Raw genomic sequence first — 21084 nt, 5'->3', positions numbered from 1 at the left:
CAACGTTCAAGTTGCTTTGAAGTTTAAACACATGTGCTCAGTGTCAGCAGCGGTTAAACATAACCTTCAAAAATGGTTAAGGAATTGTACAGGGAAACTGCGGTGGCCCGCAAAATGTAAGTTCGACAAGTAACTTTTTTAGATGAGATTTTGGCAAACTCTAGCAAATGCCTAAACTTTCTATGAGACAAGTCTGACGAAAAAATTCACTATTCTGATGATAATATGCTTATGATATCATGTCATGTACCTAACCTCGAATACAACGGACAAATGTGAACGTTGAATAATTTTTTAACGCAATTTCCCGAACTATTGAATCATAATGATTGAATTCGTAAGAACTATGATTGATTGATTGTTTTTTTGATCTGTTGCCACATTTTCAATTCCCTGTTGAATTAGGATTACGTGTATTCGTTTTTTTACAGTTTATTCTTTTAATAAACACTCGTTTTTGAACTATCAAACATTCAACTTTTCTCTACAGTTCCCATGTCACGTTTGGGATTGACAACCGTCATAACATGGAGCGGCAAGCCCATATCCATGTCGTCTCCAAAAATCTCTACAGTCAGGACAGCCATCGTTCGCCAGTGCCTTATGGTGTTCTCGATAGAAAAATGGTATTTAAATTGATGACTTTCAGATTAAAGACCTCAGTCTTTAACTGAGATAAGTCTGCCCAAACTGAAATAAATGACTGTCTAATTTTTTCATTATAATGGTAGAAATTGTTAAAATTACTATCATGTTGTGTGCTCTGCAAAAAAAAATCACCATCCTGTTTACTCAAAGAGCTATGCTCAATATTTTTACAACTTGAAATATGCTCACTACTCTAATTTTCTCTCTAATCGTACTGATCAAATTTATTTAATTTCCAACTATGAAGGGAACATGCTCCAATCAGGACAGCTGTACCACATGTGGTAAAACATTGAACGAATGTATCGGGCACTTTGGATACATTGATTTGGAACTGCCAGTATTTCATGTGGGATATTTTAGATCTGTGATAAACATCCTTCAAACAATATGCAAGGTGAAGTTAATTAGTGCATATAAATGAAGAAAAATTCAATTTCTAATTTTACACTTCTTGTTTAGAAATGTTCACACGTGATGCTGAAAGAGACAGAGAAAAAAAGTTACATGGTGCGTGTATTGAATCCAAATATAGGATACTTGACTCGTAAAGCACTGAGAAAACAAATACTGGAAAAGGCAAAGAAAAATTCTACGTGTCCAAATTGTGGGGATTTAAATGGAACAATTAAAAAAGCAGGGTTGTTAAAAATTGTTCATGAGAAATATAAGAACAAAAAAACAATTGATATGGCGGTGAAACGAAGACTGGCCGAATATAACAATGTATTGGAAGAGAACAGAGAACTAGAAGGGATTCTTCAAAGTGGACTGCTTCATGTCTTGAACCCCATTGAGGTCTTTACTGAAAATAATAACTCACTACCAATTATATATCTGTCAATGAAACAAACATTTTTTACAAATCTTACGCCATTCAGCCAGAACTTATCATGTATCATTCGTTAGGTTCAAGGTATCCTGGAGCGTATACCAGTATCAGATGTGCCTCTTCTGCTAATGAATCCTGACTGTTCGCTACCAAAAGATTTAATTTTAACAAGAATTCCCGTGCCTCCAATTTGCATTAGGCCGAGCGTTGTCTCCGACGTAAAGGCAGGCACAAATGAGGATAATTTAACAATGAAACTGTCAGAAATTGTCTTCATTAATGACGTTATTCAAAAACATAGACAAAGCGGAGCCAAGGTGCAGATGTATAACGAAGATTGGGAATTTTTGCAGTTGCATTGCGCTCTTTATGTCAATAGCGAAATGTCCGGTATCCCACTAAACATGCAGGTTAGATAACTTGTGCTATTTCATCTATTCTAAAATTATGTGAATCAGAAATTCTTCATCATCATTGTTTTAATAGCCAAAAAAGTCTGGTCGAGGTTTAGTTCAGCGCCTCAAAGGAAAACAAGGCAGATTTCGCGGCAACTTATCTGGGAAACGTGTTGATTTTTCGAGCAGAACTGTGATTTCGCCAGATCCCAATTTACGCATTGAACAGGTAGATATTTCATTTTGGTTTTATAATTAAAATCAAGCTGGTGGTCGAATTTCACTATTATTTGTTTTTAGGTAGGAGTACCGATTTATGTTGCGAAAATATTGACATATCCAGAAAGGGTGAATGCTTCTAACATAGAATTAATGCGTAAATTAGTGCAAAATGGTCCTGACGTTCACCCAGGAGCTAATTTTGTACAACAAAGAAGTACAGAATTTAAAAAATTTTTGCGCTATGGAAATAGATTGAAGATTTCCCAGGAACTAAAGGTGAGATTCATTAAAGAGGAAAAGAAACTCTAAGCAATTCAATAACAAAATAACATCTAGCTTAAATCGAAATTTTATTCTCAACATGTAATCTTCATTTGATTTTTCAAAGTATGGAGACATCGTTGAGAGACATCTCCGAGACGACGATGTTGTCTTATTCAATCGACAACCTTCACTACATAAGCTCAGTATAATGGCTCATAAAGCCAAAGTATTAGAACACCGAACCTTCAGATTTAACGAATGTGTCTGCACGCCTTACAATGCCGACTTTGATGGTGATGAAATGAACCTACATTTACCACAAACTGAGGAAGCTAGAGCCGAGGCACTAGTATTAATGGGGGTAAGATACAAGTTTCTTACGAATTCCAGTAAAAAAATCAACAGGTAATAGCTCATAGTAATATTTTTTGTAATCCTATCCATGTACTAGATTACATGTATTTATTTGATTTCCTTGGGACTTGTTCAGAAATTTATTCGCGATTTAGAACTTGATTATTTTTATTACCAAGCTTTGAAAATATTCTTCATCTTGGTACCTTTACAGAACAAATCAAATTTAGTAACACCGCGAAATGGCGAGCTGCTGATTGCTGCTACTCAGGATTTTATAACTGGTGGATATCTTTTAACGCAAAAGGATACATTCCTCAATAAATCGCAAGCTTGTCAATTGGCGAGTTGTCTTCTGGCGGGAGATGATGCATCAATGAACATTGATCTGCCAGAACCAGCTATTATGAAACCAGTAGAACTGTGGACGGGTAAACAGATTTTTAGTTTGATACTAAAGCCGAATAAAAAATGTCCAATTAGAGCCAACTTGAAAACCAAGGGCAGAGCATACACTAGTAACGAAGAGCTGTGCATTAATGATTCGTGTGAGTATTATACTGAAAGTTGCACGTAGTAATGAAAATTTTTTTACTCATATCTCTACAATAAATTTTTTTTTTGCCACAGTTGTAATAATCCGTAATTCTGAACTCCTCGCTGGATCTATGGACAAGTCTACGCTAGGTTCCGGATCTAAACAAAATATTTTTTACGTTTTATTGAGAGACTGGGGAGAAGACGCTTCAACGACAGCTATGTGGCGTTTAGCTCGAGTTGCAAGCTACTATCTTATGAACAGAGGTTTTTCAATTGGAATCAGCGACGTCACACCTGGACAAGGCCTGCTCAAAGCTAAACACGATCTTCTTACTGCTGGGTTAATATCAATTCCAGTATTTTAGAGTTCAAACCACAAACATCATTGTATTTCATAGTAAACTCGTGATTTGTCGTTTCTCTTGCATATTTAATGGAAAAGGTCTGGAAAAATATTATCCTTATTCTTCACAGGTATTCGAAGTGTACTGAATACATAACTCAAATGGAATCTGGAAGGTTGATTTGTCAGCCAGGTTGTTCTGAAGAAGAAAGTCTGGAGGCAATGATTTTGAAAGAATTATCTGTTATTCGTGATCACGCAGGAAAAGCCTGTTTGAAGGAACTGCATCCAAGTAACAGTCCGTTGGTCATGGCTCTCTCTGGTAGCAAGGGCAGCTTTATTAACATTTCACAAATGATTGGTAAGTCTTCTATGTATAATCCTTTCCTTCAACCTGAGCTTTTTCTTCTTACGGCTACAATTCTGATAGTAATTACACGTATCTTCAGCTTGCGTCGGACAACAAGCTATCAGTGGGAAACGTGTACCAAACGGGTTTGAGGATCGTGCTCTGCCGCACTTTGGGCGTCATTCCAAAGTTCCCGCAGCCAAAGGCTTTGTAGAAAACTCATTCTATTCTGGTCTTACTCCAACTGAATTCTTTTTCCACACAATGGGAGGCAGAGAAGGTCTCGTAGACACAGCTGTAAAAACTGCAGAGACAGGATATATGCAAAGAAGATTGGTCAAAAGTTTGGAGGATCTTTGCCTCCACTATGATATGACGGTCAGAAATTCTGTCGGAGATATTGTGCAAATTTTGTATGGCGGAGATGGTTTAGATCCAACGTACATGGAGGGTATTTATGTCGTATTATCTGTTTCTGTGCTCTGTATAATGGTGTAAATATCGCATGACTTGGATCTTGACTGTCAGATTTATAATTTACTAGGAAAGGACTGTCCAGTCGATTATAAAAGAGTCTTGGATCACACACGAGCAAAGTCTCCCTACAGAGATGAGCAACCTTTGGATGGAACAAGTGTAATTAGTGCTACAACTGAGCTGTTGAAATCTGAGGACTACTCATGCCTGAGCGACGAGTTTAAGCAAGAACTAGAGTATGTCTAATAATTGAAAAATCTTCAGTTGCTTGAGTTGCGTCCAGGGTATTTTCTAGTAAATTACTAAACATCATTTTCTTTCCCACACAATAGAACATTCCTGAAGTCCGTCGCGCACAAGATAAATAGGCTGCGACACAATGCTACGTCAAAATCCTCAGCTGTTCAACAATTGGAACGTCTCACGGTATCTCAATTGGTGGAATTTATGCATACGTGTAAGGAAAAATACATGAGAGCAAAGATTGAACCAGGCACAGCGGTTGGAGCTCTTGCTGCACAAAGTATTGGTGAACCAGGCACTCAAATGACATTAAAAACTTTCCACTTTGCTGGTGTCGCCTCCATGAATATTACACAGGGTGTTCCTCGTATAAAAGAAATCATTAATGCTAATAGTAATATCAGTACACCTATCATTACCGCCGCTTTGGTAAGTTACAATAAAATTGACGTGTGTCGTAATTTTTCACGTACCATCAATTAAGACTTAATGGACCATGAAAAATATCCATTATATTTATAGGAAAATGATACAGATCCAGAATTTGCAAGACGAGTTAAAGGTAGAATAGAAAAAACAACATTAGGTGAAGTTACGGAATACATCGAAGAAGTATATCTGCCAGATGACTGTTTTCTTTTAATTAAGTTAGATGTCGACAGGATAAAACTTCTGAAATTGGAAGTTGATGCAAATTCTATTCGTTACTCGTAAGTCAATTTCTAATTGAATATAACTAGAATTCATTTTAAAGCTACAATTTCATTTTATTATTCATTGCAGAATTTGCACATCGAAACTTCGTCTAAATCCAAAACTCGTCAATGTAAGAGGGGATTCAATTATTACAGTGAATCCTAACAAGCAGAAACTTAACATAAACTATGCTCTCATGCAACTCAAAGAAACTGTTCCAAACGTTGTCATAAAGGTGAATTCTTCCCGTATAATAGGTACATCTCAATTTTACTGTGGCAAACCAACGCAACACCTATTCTCATACCCTTTCAATTCACAGGGTCTGCCGTCTGTTGCCAGAGCAGTAATTCACAATGACGACTCCACCGGAAAGACTAGATACAGATTGTTCGTTGAAGGTGATAATATGCGCGAGGTCATGGCCACGCCTGGGGTCTTGGGGAAAAAAACTACATCTAATAATACGATGGAGGTAAAAAGTGATTCTGGATTGTACGTTTCGCATTGATGAACCTGTTTCGGTTTACTAAAATACGAATCCTCAGGTATTCAAAACATTGGGAATTGAGGCTGCTCGAGCAACGATCATGACGGAGATCAAATTAGTAATGGAGAATCATGGTATGAGCATAGACAGGCGTCATCCTATGTTAGTAGCTGATTTAATGACTAGCAGAGGGGAAGTTCTTGGCATCACCCGTCATGGTCTTTCTAAAATGAAAGAGTCTGTGCTCAACTTAGCCTCTGTAAGTATTAATCAAAAGATAATTAATGTAGTATACCTATGGAAATACTACAGTAATAATTCAAACTAAAATGCACTGTGGAATATAATCGATTCATTAATTCCATAACAGTTTGAGAAAACAGCAGACCATCTATTTGACGCAGCTTACTACGGACAGAAGGATACCATCTCTGGCGTATCCGAGTCAATTATCGTTGGTATTCCAGTCCCTGTTGGCACAGGAATCTTCAAGTTACTTCACAAATATCCTTTTTTGACTATCAGTTCATATATGTATTTCATTTGTATCTCTCTACGATACTTCAAAACAGTGAAATCCACATTAAGTGATCAAAAATCAACTTTAGAATTTGCAGCAAGATTTGTATTAAAAAAAAAAGAAGTTTTTTCGAAATATTTCAAATTCGCGTAGCATTGGAATTCACTTTCTGGAATGCATGATGCAACCAATACTGTGATATTATTTTCCTTATAAATAAAATACAGCTGAGGATAGTAAACCTGAAAGGAGGCAGCTGATATTTGATGACCCGCAATATCACAAGAAGATAACGAAACCTACCACGTCCTAGCTACTCTAATCTCAAACTTATTTGTAAATGTATTTATTATATGAAAAATAAATATAATTTTTTTATAAGACATTTTTCAATATCCAATCCTGAATACTTTGGAAAGAATTCTGTATCATTTACTGTTCAGTCAATAACATTTCACAGTAATAGAGGGGACTAAATTGTGCAGAGTGAAAAATTAGATCTACGTATACATTTGACTAATCACAGCACTGACAGGTACGCAGCATAATAACAAAACTACTCAGTATATGTATTGCTGGTTGCTAGGAAGCAATAGTTTGTTTGATCTAAAGACTGATCTCAATCTATGTTCACATACTGCTTTAACTACAAGTAGCTCTAGTAATTTCTCTTATGCGGGATCCTGTCATGTTCATTCAATACTGAAGTATAAATTAAAACTATGCTTCAAGTTATTTGAGACTTAGCTTATCAGGCCTTGGCTCATCCTTTTCGATACAGTTTTGTATTAGTTTGCACCGTGCATCTAAAATTGTCAAGTTTGTTTATGAAAAGAAATACGTAATGGTAAACGAAAAAGAATTTTGGACAGAAATTCGGAAAGACATTCCAAAATATAAGAACAGAAAACCAAGAGTTGTACCTGCATTTACAATACAAGCGTTACAGGTACAATACTATTTCTATAATGCGTAATTCCACTTTATTGATTAATTTCAAGATGTAAAGTGATTTGGAATAAATGTGTGACAAGTTGTCTCTTGAATGAGTCACTTTTTACAGGAAAATACAATAGTTGCTAAACCACCGCACTGTGGTTTGTATAAGCCGTGTCGACCGAAGCCATCAGCGTTTAGAAAATACTACACAAGCGGTGTGCTCCCAATTTCTTTGGAAAATGAAGGAAATGGACCAAAAATTGGATGGAAAGTCGACATCGATAAGCTGGATTTTCATCACTACCTGCCAATGTTTTTTGATGGAATGACCGAAACCGAAAACCCTTACAAGTTTTTAGTAACTCAAGGAATTGCTGATTTGCTCGCTCACGGTGGACCAAAAATATTACCAGTGGTTCCGCAACTTATCATACCCATAAAAAGTGAGATCAAAAACAAATATATTGCTAAAAAATTTTTTTCAGGCAATAAGAATCAAGAGTAGGAAAGGGCTTAATCCCTTTTTTTAACTCGGTTTCTCACACTACAATAATTTCGAGTCATATTTATTGACCTAATTATTTAAATATTACATGCAGCTGCATTGAATACGAAAGTCCCAGAAATAATCTGTACAACAATGAAGATGCTACAACATCTCGTGCGGTCTGCCGATTGTGTTGGAGAGGCCCTCGTTCCTTACTTTAGACAAATATTACCAGTCCCCAACTTACTCAAAGACAAAAATGGTACGAATAGCAATTCTTAGGTACCAATTAATGACTCAATGGGTAAACTGTAATCTTTATTTAAAATATCATCCTGCAGTCATAACAATGATTCATCGCATTTTAGTCAATCTGGGCGAAGGTATCGACTACTCCCAACAAAGAGGAGATAACGCTGCGGACGTGATACAAGAGACACTGGAAATACTAGAGAGATATGGTGGGGAAGACGCATTCATCAACATTAAATACATGGTCCCAACCTATGAGTCCTGCATGATGAATTGATCATAGCTTGTCTCAAATGGCTATTAATCTAATTTGAGCTAAGAGTAATCTCCAAAATTTCTTTTATCCACAAAGTATCAACAACCAATTGAGATTATAGAGAAATCTAAAGCAAATAGAAAATACCACTACCGTCAGCAACGATGCATAGAAAATGTAATCATGTACGCATAATGTTTATTATAATTACAAAAATATATATGACTCCCACTGTAATAAAGTGAAATTGAGAAAAAAAAAAACAAACAGTATTCTATTAATTTCTTCTGTGGTATACAGGAAGGTGAAAAATATATTTGTAAAACATATCAATGTTGTAAATTCTAAAATGCGATACTCTAATTCCGATTTTTTCACAGTGACGTTGGATCATCACCTAGGAATATTTTTCACGCGTATTTGAACCGACATAAACGCTCTAAGTTTCAAATGTAATATATTTACTGAAGGCAAATCATGTGCTACTGCTGTTATTGTCTTATAACTGTTTTTCTACAATTATATTACATATTAATAGAAAAAAACTAATTCTTTTTAAACCTTTGCAGAATCCTCTTTCAATGTGACCGTTCTGTTGAACACAAGCTGAAATGTTAAGATAAAAATTCGAAAATCAATCAAATAATTTTAAGCTATTCTAATATCTATCTTAGCAATGAATCTAAACTCAAGCGGCAATCTATACGAACAGAGTTAGTTGACTGTCAAATCTGAATTCCAATAAAAAGTCAATAGTGTTTCTAAATGCATCATTACTGACCTTTCCAGGTTTAGTGTCAGGATCAACAGAGAAGAAACCAATTCTTTCGAACTGATATTGAGTAAAAGGCTTCGCGTTGTCCAATATTCCTGCATCAACATACCCAACTACTTCTTTTTTGCTCTGTGAATTGATATCACTCAAATATCCGTTGGGAACTTCGTTTTGATCTTCAGGATTTTTATGTCTGAATCTGCAAAAAATACGAGTAGAAAAAAAATGTCAAATCTTTACAGTAAATATTTAAATGAAATTACGTGCAAAAATGAAAACTTACAAAGGCTCGTATAATCTGACAGATGCTAATGATGGTTTAGCTACCCAGTGTATAAATGCCTTGGGTTTATTTGTATCTGATACAGCCTGTTGCTTGACAATCAAATTGGTAATATTACCAGAGGCATCTTTTTCCACAGATTGCAAGGTAATAACAACACCAGCGTGTTTCAATCCAACAGATTGATTCGGAGTCAACCGCCTAAACCCTTTTTCAGCATTCTGAAAAAACAATAGGATTGAGAGAACAAAGAAATGACATATCAATCATTTTCGTGTGAACAAATCTTCAATTTTCATCTACCTCTTTAAAATCAGATTCCTCTATGTAAACGGTATCATCAAAAATGATGTCATGACGACCCTTTTCTGGCTCACTAGGAAAATCTGGGACATTTATTGTACGTGGGCCTTCATCAGAATAGTTACTAATCGTCACTCTGACGGGATTTAAAACAGCCATCATTCGAGGTGCGGTGATATTGAGGACATCTCTAACCGCTGCTTCCAGAGCAGCTGGATCAACGACCACTTGAGCACCGGTTACTCCCATTTGAGCGCAAAAGTTATTTATAGCTTCCGCAGGAAAGCCTCGCCGCCGTAAGGCTGTTAAAGTAAATAATCTACAACATACGTAATTATAGGTTTAAATTATTACATTACATCTGAAGTTGAGGATTTCCTAATACCTCACTTTGGAAATCCTTGATGTACTTTAGAAAAAAAAACTCTACCTTGGATCATCCCAATCGTTCACAAATCCTTCGTCGATTAGTTTAGCAATTTTTCTCTTTGAGACCACTGTATATCCAACATTCAATCTTCCATATTCCCATTGTACCGGGCAATAGATATCCAGTGCGTTACATAGCCAATAGTACGAGGACCTCCTCGATTGAAATTCTTTTGTACAAAGAGAATGAGTGATATTCTCCAAGCTATCACACAGGCAGTGTGTGTAATCGTACGTAGGATAAATACACCACTGATCGCCGGTTCTGTGATGCGGAAAATATTTTATTCTGTAGGCAACCGGGTCTTGTTTACCTTCTTCCAAAGTCAATTTCATTCTCAATGTAGCCTCACCCTCTTCCAATTTCCCATTTTTCATATCCTGAAAGGTTTTTCGTTAATCATACAGAAGCTGGATTCAGATTTATGGTCATTGTTTTCCAGTAACATAAACATACCTGAAATAATTGTAAACTTTCGGAGATCGGTCTTTCGCGCCACGGACTAGGTGGTGGGTTGAATCCTTTCATTTCTTCACTTTTTTGATGACAGACGTATGCAAGACCTTTTTCTATAAGTTTTATAGCCCATTCGTATAACTGCTGAAAATTATCAGATGAATAAGTGATCTTTGCCGGTTTGTATCCAAGCCATTCTACCATTTCCCGAATGGCGATGAAAAATTTCTCTTCTTCTTTTTCAGGATTCGTATCATCATAACGTAGATAACAGACTCCATCGTGGGCTTCTGCATAGCTATAGATTAAATTGCAAGGATACTATCATCAAGATGATACAAGCCAAGAATTTGACAATAAATGAATAGATAATCAAATACAATTCCTACCCAAAGTTGATGTTTATGGCTTTTGCATGACCGATATGAAGAATCCCGTTAGGTTCTGGTGGAAATCTTGTCCTGACTTTACCTCCGGTAACTTTCAAATGTTCTTTCAAAAGATTATGAGTATTAGGGGTAATAACATATCCCTCAGTCTTATAATTTTCCCCAGGTTTATGAAAATGAACTTTAGTTTTCATCAACTCGCTTATTGTTCGGGCCTCAGATGATTTCTCTTCTTCAATTTTCTCTTTTTTTTCTTCAGATGCATCGTAGTGAACATACAAGCTAATTTCAGTCAGATATTCAACGCATTTTTATACTCATTTTACAGAGTTGAAAAAGAAAATTCAAACCATTGCAATACATTCTTACCATCCATCTTATCACTTTTCTTTACAGCTGGCTTTGCTTTGACTTGCTTTTGTTTAGACACTGGGGCTAGATCAGTTTCCGATTTAGGTCCAAGGAGAACGAGTAGCTGGATTTCAATTTCACTTTTCACAGCCTTTCCGTCCGCCCATTGGAGAATTTTACGTACCTCTTGCATAAGAGGACCAGAATTGAATCGGTATCTAGGACACGAATAAATGTGGCAAAAATATGGGAAGTGTTTAAATTCAAAGAATTCCAAATGATTTGCTTTTCTTTGCTGTCAAAATTATGTATCACCTTTTTTCCAAAATTTCATCTTTGTGTTTCTTTATCAATATCTCAACTTCACGTTCAATTTCTTCTGGAGTTACAACAACCCCGACGCCGCAGTGCTTTTCCAATTTTTCCACACTTACAGTGCCTTCGATATTTTGTAATAAATACTCCAATGCAGCGTCTATCCGTTGAGTTGTATCAAGCTTTCGTTCTGCGACTAACTTTGAGAGAAGAGCTATGTTGTGCGAAATCTGGAGCTTTATTTTAGATGCTAGATGGTACAGTAATGTACCAACATCCGGGTTAATAACACCATACTTATTAGCCTGCAGAGAATTATGTTTAATTAGTTTTTTAGTATAATAATTGTGGTGTGGAATAAATGAATCATTGACAATTATGCGAGTTTATTTATATGATTTCTGGTAAAATAATTTCATATGTAATTAGCAACATAATAAATTTTCTCAAATTTGGAGAAATAGTTATTTGATTTCTCTGCGAACATCTGAATTGATACAGTTGTGTATCAAACATCTAGGACACACAATTTTCATACTTTCCTACTCACACATGTGGAAGAAAAGAAGCAACAACTGCATATAGCAATTGATACAAGACCGCACTCGCCCATACATTAATTACAAAATGCATCTGATGACGAGATGAATAATGACGAGTAAAGAATTGTTACAAAAAAATAACGTACTTCGCGGTGAAAAACGGGAAATTGGAAAGAGCTTTGCAATTCTGGCTAATAATCAGGAGTGTCAACAATTTATTGCAATCTGTTGAAAACTTAAGCCGGCAAATACATGCGAAATTTGAGGTTATGTCTCACTTCGGCAATGGCGGATTTCAAATGTTTCGACACTTGCACATTCTTCAGGGTCTCCTTGGCCTTCTGTTCGCTCAATCCGAGCGATTGAAACACTTTAACGTCCTCCTCGGCGCTTGTACTCGTCATGATTTAGGATTGTTAATAGAATTGTAAAAAAATCTGGTCTACCATACGTCAATCCGCACGTGCTCAAGGGAGAGACATAAAAAATACCGATCGTGACGTAGGCTCTTGCAGGTTAGTCGTCCCGTTGACAGATGGTGCGATTATGCGTATTCCAAACCCCGAGATCTAAATAAAAAAAAAAAACTCACTCATTTGGGAATGATTAGCGCGGCCGAAGAAGAGAGAGAGAGGGGGAAATGGATCTTGACCGAAAATGGACTCGCCTGCATTTGTGGGTAGGAAAATAATCGTAAAGTTTACAAACAAGGCATTGTGATTCTGAGTATATCTCAAGATTATGACACCCCGCCCTCAAAAAATGAACTACTGTATCCTCTCTCATCTCCTCGGTGTCAAACAAAGGCATTGTTCTCGTCTATAGAAAGGTCTGTGCTCTAGAGATAATTTATTTATTTCCCCTCAATTGTGATTCATTTCTTCTTCATTTCGTAGTACGACGATCATGCGGAACGCGAATGTAAATAAAGATCATATGATCTGTCAGCTGTCGCTATACCCACGATGATTTCCAAAAAATTGTCTTCTACCGATCGATTAATAATAAAATACTATTCATGTTGTATGATAATTATATCTAATACAACTTGCCATTCCCATATATATTAACACGCTTTTAGTTATGCTCCAAAGTAGGTGACATTTAATTTTAGTCTCCCTTGATTTTATCTACATCAATAGAATTCTATTTTTACTCTGAAATGCTGCTCTAAAATTATAATGTTACAACATTTTTACTACTTCAAACTTTCATTATTTGACATTTCCATAGCAACTAAGCAACGTCGCATAATATATGATTCCAAACTGCTAGTATAATAATTATTAGATATCTCCATAAATTATCGTTTGGGGATTTTATACCTCAGCTTCTTGCTACACACGAAATAGTTTAAAAAATCAGTTAGAAAAACACAATTTTACTGATAGAAATCATTGAAGACTTTTAAATTATGTTTGAAATCCAAGTAGTTTTCACAGTATAAATCGCTAATTATTAAAGAATTTACAGTCAATAATAAAAGTGATTAATACCCAAACATTTTGGTCTTCCAAAATAATTTGGTTTCAAATATACATTTTGCGTAAAACATTGTTTGAAATTTTTAAAATGCTTATTTAAAATTCCATTTCCTTGCAGTATTGTTTAAAAAAAATTTTTCTACAAAAATCCTCTTTCTTATTACAGGAAATCATGTAATAAATAAAAAATAATGGCAACTACAACAGAGGAAATAAAGTGTGGTAACTTTTTATTCTACAATACCTTTGACTCCGCTAATTTGGCCAAAGTAGAGCAGGTCAAGGCTGCAGCAGATCCTCCTAACAATGGTAATAGCTCAATTCCTCTGTACGTATGAAATGAAATAAAGAATCTGCAAAACATAAGGTCAATCCTTGATTCCATTGTAGGAGGTGTTGAAAATGATGGGAAAACATGCAAGAGCTCAAGTTCCGATGAGGTACCAGATTACGAGTTCAATGTATGGACAAAACACGATTGCCATGGTACAGACTATCAAAATACCAATAGGACATGGTTTTATTTTGGTGTTCAATCCCCGACGCCGGGAGTTCTCATTAAAATAAATGTAATGAACCTTAATAAGCAAGTGAAAATGTTCAGCCAAGGAATGTGCCCCGTCTACAAAACTGTACCTGGACATCCCCAGTGGGAACGAATCCGGGACAAGCCATCGTTCCGTGTAATGATACTTGATTGAAAAAAATTTGAAATTTTTGAACATCACAATTATTGTCATTGGCAACAAAATTTGATATTGCATCAATTTAGAAATAATTTTTTTCCATCTTGCAGATGGACCAAAAGGGCAACGAATTCATTCTTTCATTTGTGTTTCGTGCGGCGGAAAATATCAAGGCTATTATATACATCGCATTCACTTATCCATTCTCTTATACAGACTTGCAAAATTTTTTAAAGAAAATAGACGCTAAGATGACAAAAAAAAATCCCACAGTCGCAGATGACATCTATTATCAGAGAGAATGTGCTATCATGTCTTTGGAGGGACGGAGACTCGACTTGATTACGATTAGTTCACATCATAACATATCAACCGAGAGAGAGGCTAGGCTGAATCGATTATTTCCAATAAAGGAAGAAGAAAGACCGTTCAAGTTCAGGGGAAAGAAGGTGCAGTTTATTTCTTGCTTCCAAAGCTTCTACCAATTTCTTAAGACGCTAATAATTTTTAAAAATCTGTAATCAGGTCATTCTTATAAGCGCCAGAGTTCATCCTGGGGAAACTCCTTCAACTTTTGTTTTCAATGGATTTTTAAATTTACTTCTCAATCGAGATGACCCCATAGCTATTAATTTGCGCCGTTTATACGTCTTCAAAATGATCCCTATGCTCAATCCTGACGGAGTTGCTAACGGTCATTATCGCATGGATACCAGGGGTGTAAATTTGAATCGAGTATATCTTAATCCATCCTTCAACGATCATCCTACCATATACGCTGCCAGGGCAATAATTAAGTAAGAAATTGAACGTGTACAAAAAAAAATGCGAAAACAATTGAGCTTTCTAAAAATCCCGTTCAATCTAAAATTATAAAAAGTTAATTTTTCAATGCGCTTAGGTACCATCATTACAATTATGAAATACCAGAAGACGAATTGAGTGCTGAAAAACAATCGGTAAATATTAATTTAGAAGTTGGTCAACACGGCGTTAATGTGATTGGACTTGCTGGCTCTGTAACAAATGTTATTCGAGATACAACAAACCGATTGCTTCAACAGGTAGTTATCATCATTATGTCGCAATTCTTTTACAATTTGATGCTGAACATCCATCTTTCTATGGTGAATATGTAAATCTAACTATCGTTGATGCAGATAATACTTCTTAGGTAACATCGATGACATTGGATGAAAAAGGCAAAGGTGAACCAGATTCCGAAAAAGTGTGTAAATTGATGGAAGGAATGCCGATTCAGACATTGTGTGGTTAGTTTTTACTGCAGAATAAAATAATTATATTCAGATATTACCTATGCTGAATTTAATTTCTATTTAAACTCATTACAAACTCTACGATATTATTTTTTATAAAGGGTATGGCGAAGGTTCTGTTCAAGAATCAGAGACAAAGGTGCAAATGCATGAGGAAGAATCTACCAAGAAAGCATGTACAGCTGTAGGTATCGGACGCATACCTACTGATCCGGAAACCTCAGGACTATTTTTGTACATCGATTTGCACGGACATGCCTCGAAGAAAGGAGTATTCATGTACGGAAATTATTTTGACGATGCAGAAGACACCATCATGTGTATGCTGCTACCAAAATTAATGTCAATCAATAACGCCAATTTTCATTTCACTTCCTGCAATTTTGCCGAAAGAAATATGTACTTGATGTAAGTACAATTATATTGTTACCTAAATGTAGACGAGAGCAACGATTGAAATGCACTTAGAATGATGGAGGAAATATTATGTTTATAAAGCTGTTGGTTCAAGTAGCCATCCCTGCTTAAAACGACACAGATCCGCTACAATTTATCCGACAGAGATCCGACAGTCTGTGTCGGATTTTTTAAGCAGGGATGTATCAAGTGAAAATGTAACATTATTCAATTTGTAAACATAACACCTTTCATGTTACACAGTGACAAACGAGATGGTATGTCTCGTGAAGGTTCGGGAAGAGTAGCCGTTTATAAATTGACAGGTTTGGTTCGAAGCTATACCTTGGAGTGTAACTACAACTCTGGTCGAATGGTAAATTCAATCCCAGCGAGGGTTCGGGATGGGGTTAGCAAAAATCTAAACCCCATATTTGTTCCACCAAAATATTCACCATCGGTTTTTGAAGAGGTACGTAAATATGCTTCCTGAAAAAATGGAGTGAAAATGGTCAGTTGAAATTTCACATTATTACTTCTGACAATGAGTTTGAAGATTGTGGAGGAGGATTTATAGCTCATTTTAATAACAGACGTTAAAAAAATTACATTTACTGGATCAAAGCCTTTGTATGTTCTATTTTTCATTCCTTCAAGTCATTACTTTGACCCTGCAACTTATTATTTTTCTCTCTCATAGGTTGGAACTGCCTTAGGACCATCAATCCTAGATCTGACGACAAGTAATCCCAATAGTCGTCTCCCGAATAGCCAATATCGTTCACTGAAGGGTGTTCGTTCATACCTAAAGTTAACTTATGTCAACCTTTCGTCGTCGTTCAACCGACCATTGAATAAGGTAAATTCAAATACAGATGACAAAAGTGAATATATAAACACCGAGATAAGGCAATGCATTACGACTTAACAATTTTTGTATTTGTTACCTTTTTTGTTAGGTTTATTCCTCTTTCAGTACATAAGTTAAAACTGTGAATGAAAATCGATATATTTTTACTGTCATCGTTTTCTTTGTAATGACACTTTTATTAGCGGTACTTTGTACCTTTAGATCCTTACTTTATTTTGGAATGTGCCTCTTAGAGGCTCTGAATAATTTTTAATATGTAGCATTGAATGCTTATAAATTCTACATACTGCAATTTCCAAACAGGGATTGATTTCCAGCACTGTTTAAGCCATAAAGGCATTAAAACTTTATACAAAGGGTCAAAATTTTAGTATTTGAAACCGAATATCGCTATCTCTGCCAAATATCGGTATCACTTTATAAAAACAGACTATACCTCATGAAATTGGTTACATATACTAACATTTTTTCCAACTTGTACCTATCTGCTAAAAACTAATGTTAAAAAAGCTCAATTGATCCCTGTTTATTCGGATTGTTGATAACTATTACTTTGTTAATGTTGAATTACGAATGTAAAGTTCATTCATGTTTATTCAATATTCATTTTATTACTATAAGTTGTGTTTTACCTATATTATTGTTGACGAATATAGGTACTAACGTAAAGACGAAAATGTTAATTAACATATCATTCCTACAAGAAGCATTTCCCATTTTTTTGTTGTAGTAATTAATACAATTTGTGTTGTATTTATTAATTGTTAAACTCAATTAGGCCAAAGATTTTAGACAAAGATCGAAATACATTAGGCAAGTTATTTCTGAAGCAGGTAATTACTGCGACTGATTAGTTCAAAACTAAATAAATACAAATAATATAGCATCATAAATTTATCCATAACGGTAATGATCTGTGATAAAAGTTTTCCAGTTGATGTAAACGAATTTCAAATTAAATTTTGCCTTTGAATTTATTCATAATGTTATCTGCGTGCTGCAGCCACGTCACGGAAGATTTATTTAGAAAACGACAATTCATTCGTTGAAATCGCCCATTCTGAATGAGAATTGACAATAACAGAAAACTAGATCTTCAGAATATTAAAATAGACGTAAAATTTATCTGATCCTCATAGATTGTAACTAGTAAGTGAGTACCAATCAATTTAAAAATAAATAGAGATCAGAGAATTTGTACCAATTTACAAATCTCATTAAGCGTTGAGTGTAGGAATTTATTCCGCTCCATTTGATAAAAGCCGTATAATCTGCACTGGGGCCTGATTGAAATATTAATGGTTTCGAAGTGTGTCGATTCTAATTCCCATTAAAAGTTAAAAACTCATTTTAGACAGATTGTGAGCATTAGTATCTTTGATATTATCCATAAATTACCGATTCCGACTTTCAAATGTAGACAATGTGATTAAAATGAACGTGTCTACTTAATTATATTCGTACTCTTTATAAAAAATTTAATCGATGGATTGTTTGTTAATTACTTTTCCAAGCGACACCATACCTCAGAATCAGACGCACAGATTATTTTCACAGATTTGCGTAATACTCAAATGTAAAATAAATTTTTCTTACATTACACTCGAAGACCAAACACTGTTTGAAAGGCTGATAGATAATATAGACAAATTTCAAATTCTATGACATATACAACAATACAATTTTGAATCACTTTCAGATGTAATCATTTTCAATGTCAATGTACTGTTTTATAAAATATATCAAATATACATATGTATAATGTGTGAAGACATATATACATATATATACAAATGTGTAAATAAATTAAAATTTTGTTAGGACAGATTTTTATGCTTTACATTTTCTTTGCACCTGCTTATGTCATCCTGGGATCTCCACAAACTCATTTGTATCTCGCTATTATGAAGGAATTTTAATACTAACACGTTTCAATTTTGTCATATCAAACAACATTTAAATCAGATATCAAGTGATGTTATCATTGGCATAATAACATACATTTTCTTTTATGGCTTCATACACATTTATTTAGTGTGATGATTCGCTGACAATGAGACGATTTTCTCTTAGCTTGATACAAGTCAATGACCCGCTGAGTCTGTACTGATGTTTGTTCGTTTATGTAAGCATAATTGTTGAAAAAGACTAATCAGTTATAAAATAGAAACGTAAGTCGAAAAAATTGATGCAAACCATTCTATAGACTTTCCAGAATTATTTAAATGGAATCTTCCCTGCTTTTATTCCCATAACGTTATTTCTTTTATTCTTTCAACAGAGTTCAAGTGGCGTCATTAGTACGGATCAATCGGCAATAGAACCACCCGAAGTAAAGCAGAATTGCGTGCCAGATGAGGATGGAACCGATTCGTTGAAAAGTGATATAAACCTGGCAGCAAAGTCTAATAAGATAAGACGAGCATCCTCTATTTACACAAACGTGAAGAGGATTATGAGCAGCAAACGAACGAGACCAATCACTGGTCACAGAATGCATAAAAATCAAGACAGCAGTAAACTCGAGGAAAAAAATGTATCTTCGAATATGAGATTATCCTCAATTGCTGTAAGAAAAAAATTATTGAAGTCTGCCGATTATATTCCAAGTATAACATCGAACGTGGCTAATATTCGATCGACTTTAGGGCCAGCTAAAACGGCAAAGCACAAACGAACGGCTAGAAAGTTATCTATGAGTAATTACAACCACGAAATGACCAGCGACGAATCTAGCGTCGTTAAACACAATTCAAAACGATTAAAAATAACATCATCAAAAATTGTTAAAACCCGTCCGGAGATTGGAGAATCGTCGAAATCTGCGCCTTCGGAAAAGACGGTGTCTAAAATGTCGTCACGGGCATATTTTCTGTGCAATAAGCAAAATACTAAAAACGTATTTGGCAGGGTGAGGAAACCTTTCGTTAAAGTCGAACAGGCGAAGTTAAACAAGTCTTCCAAGATGAAATTAAAACGAAAGAATTCTTTAATCATTTCTAAACTGTCTGGAAATGAAGTAAATAAAGAAGTCACAAAGTGATATGAAAGGGTGTTGATTCGGAATCACTACTGCAAAAATTTTCGCTGACGTTGCTATAATAGTTTAGTTTTATCGTAAGTTTTTAGTACATTAGACATGAATGTATTTCGTTAACGCGGATGTAATCATAAGTGAAAATATCAATATGATTTGGAATATAATTTGTGATTGAGCATCGATATATTCACGCAATTAACGTCTCATCGTTATATCCAAGCAGATAATAACTACATTGAAAAGTATGTCGTGATATGATTTATATAAATGTCTGAAATATATTTAAACAACAAAAGTGTATCAGACATATGTAAAAAAAAAATGGAAAAAATTAAAAATTATCGCGTGAAAGACAGAAAGGATATACTGCACTTAAATGAGTATCAAATGAAAGTCTTTCTAAATAAATTACTAGGAATGTTTGAATCTCTTATAAGAATCTATAACATTGTGCGTCCTGTATAAAATTTTAATTTTCATGTTAAAATATACCTGTAATATACATGCACTATGTACGCGTTGGTATTTTGTTATTGTGATCTGTTAAATTAATCGTAGAATGTTATTATATTTATTAAAAATTTTGAATTTCATTATGTGCTTAATAATATATTGATTTAAAATCTGCAATATCTATAATGTACAATAACGAGTTTATTAGAAGGTGCAATATGTATATGTATGTGCAATTAAATCTCAGATCACTTCAAAGAGCACCTAAGTTATTATAATGTATGTACACGTTAACTTATTACTAGATCTGTAGTACCATATGGATTGTGATAATTTGTCATGAGTGGTTAATCATTTTTTCGATTCATTCGCAAAATATTCAACCCAAAAAAAAAAAAATTGGTATTTTAACCATAAATTTGTATATTCGATAAGTCACGTAATATCGTATGTTCATGTCGAATACAGAGAATTCAAAATTACACATAATACAAAGATTGTATACCGCAATTATACATCAATTTATTTTTGTTCAATCTCTCCCTTTCCAAGCTTCCGCCTCACAATATCGAGTTCTAGATATGCGAATAATCTCGATAAATCGTTGAATTTTCTTGCACGCAAGTGGAATAGAAAATTCCAGTAATTTTCATCGAAGATAATTTGAAAAACTCCAGGAGATCAGAACGAACGCGAATTCTAATTGAACCGAGAGCAATTTCCCGC

The 21084-nt window shown here is 34.9% G+C and overlaps 4 protein-coding genes across 5 annotated transcripts; 3 read left to right on the top strand and 1 right to left on the bottom strand.

The window, feature by feature from the left end:
- Positions 1–16: 16 nt before the first annotated feature.
- LOC124221233 (RNA polymerase III subunit A) lies at positions 17–6754 on the top strand. Of its 2 annotated transcripts, XM_069135304.1 has the most exons (20): positions 17–116; positions 491–626; positions 896–1045; positions 1111–1446; positions 1558–1890; positions 1967–2104; positions 2176–2373; positions 2486–2722; positions 2930–3263; positions 3346–3595; positions 3730–3959; positions 4048–4398; positions 4492–4660; positions 4757–5096; positions 5190–5377; positions 5451–5598; positions 5686–5838; positions 5912–6112; positions 6224–6358; positions 6600–6754. In XM_069135304.1, the coding sequence occupies exons 1-20, from the start codon at positions 73–75 to the stop codon at positions 6684–6686; spliced, it is 4158 nt and encodes a 1385-aa protein (XP_068991405.1). In that variant the 5' UTR covers positions 17–72; the 3' UTR covers positions 6687–6754. The 2 variants fall into 2 exon arrangements, with proteins under 2 accessions (XP_068991405.1, XP_046486975.1); XM_046631019.2 differs by lacking the exons at positions 5912–6112; positions 6224–6358; positions 6600–6754 and having other exon boundaries at positions 5451–5620; positions 5686–5800.
- A 242-nt stretch (positions 6755–6996) lies between these two features.
- LOC124221347 (parkin coregulated gene protein) lies at positions 6997–8328 on the top strand. Its single transcript, XM_046631265.2, has 4 exons — positions 6997–7322; positions 7437–7755; positions 7912–8061; positions 8168–8328. Exons 1-4 carry the CDS (start codon positions 7218–7220, stop codon positions 8326–8328), a joined length of 735 nt encoding a protein of 244 aa, XP_046487221.1. The 5' UTR covers positions 6997–7217.
- A 113-nt stretch (positions 8329–8441) lies between these two features.
- On the bottom strand, positions 8442–12685 carry GlnRS (Glutaminyl-tRNA synthetase). Its single transcript, XM_046631047.2, has 10 exons — positions 12430–12685; positions 11610–11914; positions 11313–11512; positions 10944–11196; positions 10555–10852; positions 10099–10478; positions 9669–9987; positions 9366–9586; positions 9089–9281; positions 8442–8913 (listed from the first exon to the last, which is right to left on the bottom strand). Exons 1-10 carry the CDS (start codon positions 12553–12555, stop codon positions 8863–8865), a joined length of 2346 nt encoding a protein of 781 aa, XP_046487003.1. The 5' UTR covers positions 12556–12685; the 3' UTR covers positions 8442–8862.
- A 29-nt stretch (positions 12686–12714) lies between these two features.
- On the top strand, positions 12715–20844 carry LOC124221241 (cytosolic carboxypeptidase-like protein 5). The gene is made up of 11 exons (XM_046631035.2): positions 12715–12980; positions 13802–13944; positions 14026–14318; positions 14432–14770; positions 14847–15118; positions 15223–15385; positions 15496–15592; positions 15700–16006; positions 16259–16466; positions 16695–16853; positions 19147–20844. The coding sequence occupies exons 2-11, from the start codon at positions 13827–13829 to the stop codon at positions 19906–19908; spliced, it is 2718 nt and encodes a 905-aa protein (XP_046486991.1). The 5' UTR covers positions 12715–12980; positions 13802–13826; the 3' UTR covers positions 19909–20844.
- The last annotated feature ends 240 nt before the right edge of the window (positions 20845–21084 follow it).

Source organism: Neodiprion pinetum, chromosome 1, assembly GCF_021155775.2.
Source record: "Neodiprion pinetum isolate iyNeoPine1 chromosome 1, iyNeoPine1.2, whole genome shotgun sequence".
Classification (NCBI taxonomy): Eukaryota; Metazoa; Arthropoda; class Insecta; order Hymenoptera; family Diprionidae; genus Neodiprion; species Neodiprion pinetum.
This window is presented reverse-complemented; position numbering and strand designations above follow the sequence as displayed.

Coding starts and splice junctions, on each gene's coding strand:
- GlnRS (XM_046631047.2), bottom strand. CDS start 12,555: ATGACGAGTACAAGCGCCGAGGAGGACGTTAAAGTGTTTCAATCGCTC. Junction 11,197..11,312: donor GAAAAGTGATAAGATGGATG/GTAAGAATGTAT, acceptor ATGCATCTGAAG/AAAAAAAAGAGAAAATTGAA. Junction 10,853..10,943: donor GCCATAAACATCAACTTTGG/GTAGGAATTGTA, acceptor TTTAATCTATAG/CTATGCAGAAGCCCACGATG.
- LOC124221233 (XM_069135304.1), top strand. CDS start 73: ATGGTTAAGGAATTGTACAGGGAAACTGCGGTGGCCCGCAAAAT. Junction 3,264..3,345: donor GCTGTGCATTAATGATTCGT/GTGAGTATTATA, acceptor TTTTTGCCACAG/TTGTAATAATCCGTAATTCT. Junction 3,596..3,729: donor CACGATCTTCTTACTGCTGG/GTTAATATCAAT, acceptor TATTCTTCACAG/GTATTCGAAGTGTACTGAAT.
- LOC124221347 (XM_046631265.2), top strand. CDS start 7,218: ATGGTAAACGAAAAAGAATTTTGGACAGAAATTCGGAAAGACATTCCA. Junction 7,323..7,436: donor TTACAATACAAGCGTTACAG/GTACAATACTAT, acceptor CACTTTTTACAG/GAAAATACAATAGTTGCTAA. Junction 8,062..8,167: donor CTTACTCAAAGACAAAAATG/GTACGAATAGCA, acceptor ATCGCATTTTAG/TCAATCTGGGCGAAGGTATC.
- LOC124221241 (XM_046631035.2), top strand. CDS start 13,827: ATGGCAACTACAACAGAGGAAATAAAGTGTGGTAACTTTTTATTCTAC. Junction 14,771..14,846: donor TCAAGTTCAGGGGAAAGAAG/GTGCAGTTTATT, acceptor ATCTGTAATCAG/GTCATTCTTATAAGCGCCAG. Junction 16,007..16,258: donor GAAAGAAATATGTACTTGAT/GTAAGTACAATT, acceptor CATGTTACACAG/TGACAAACGAGATGGTATGT.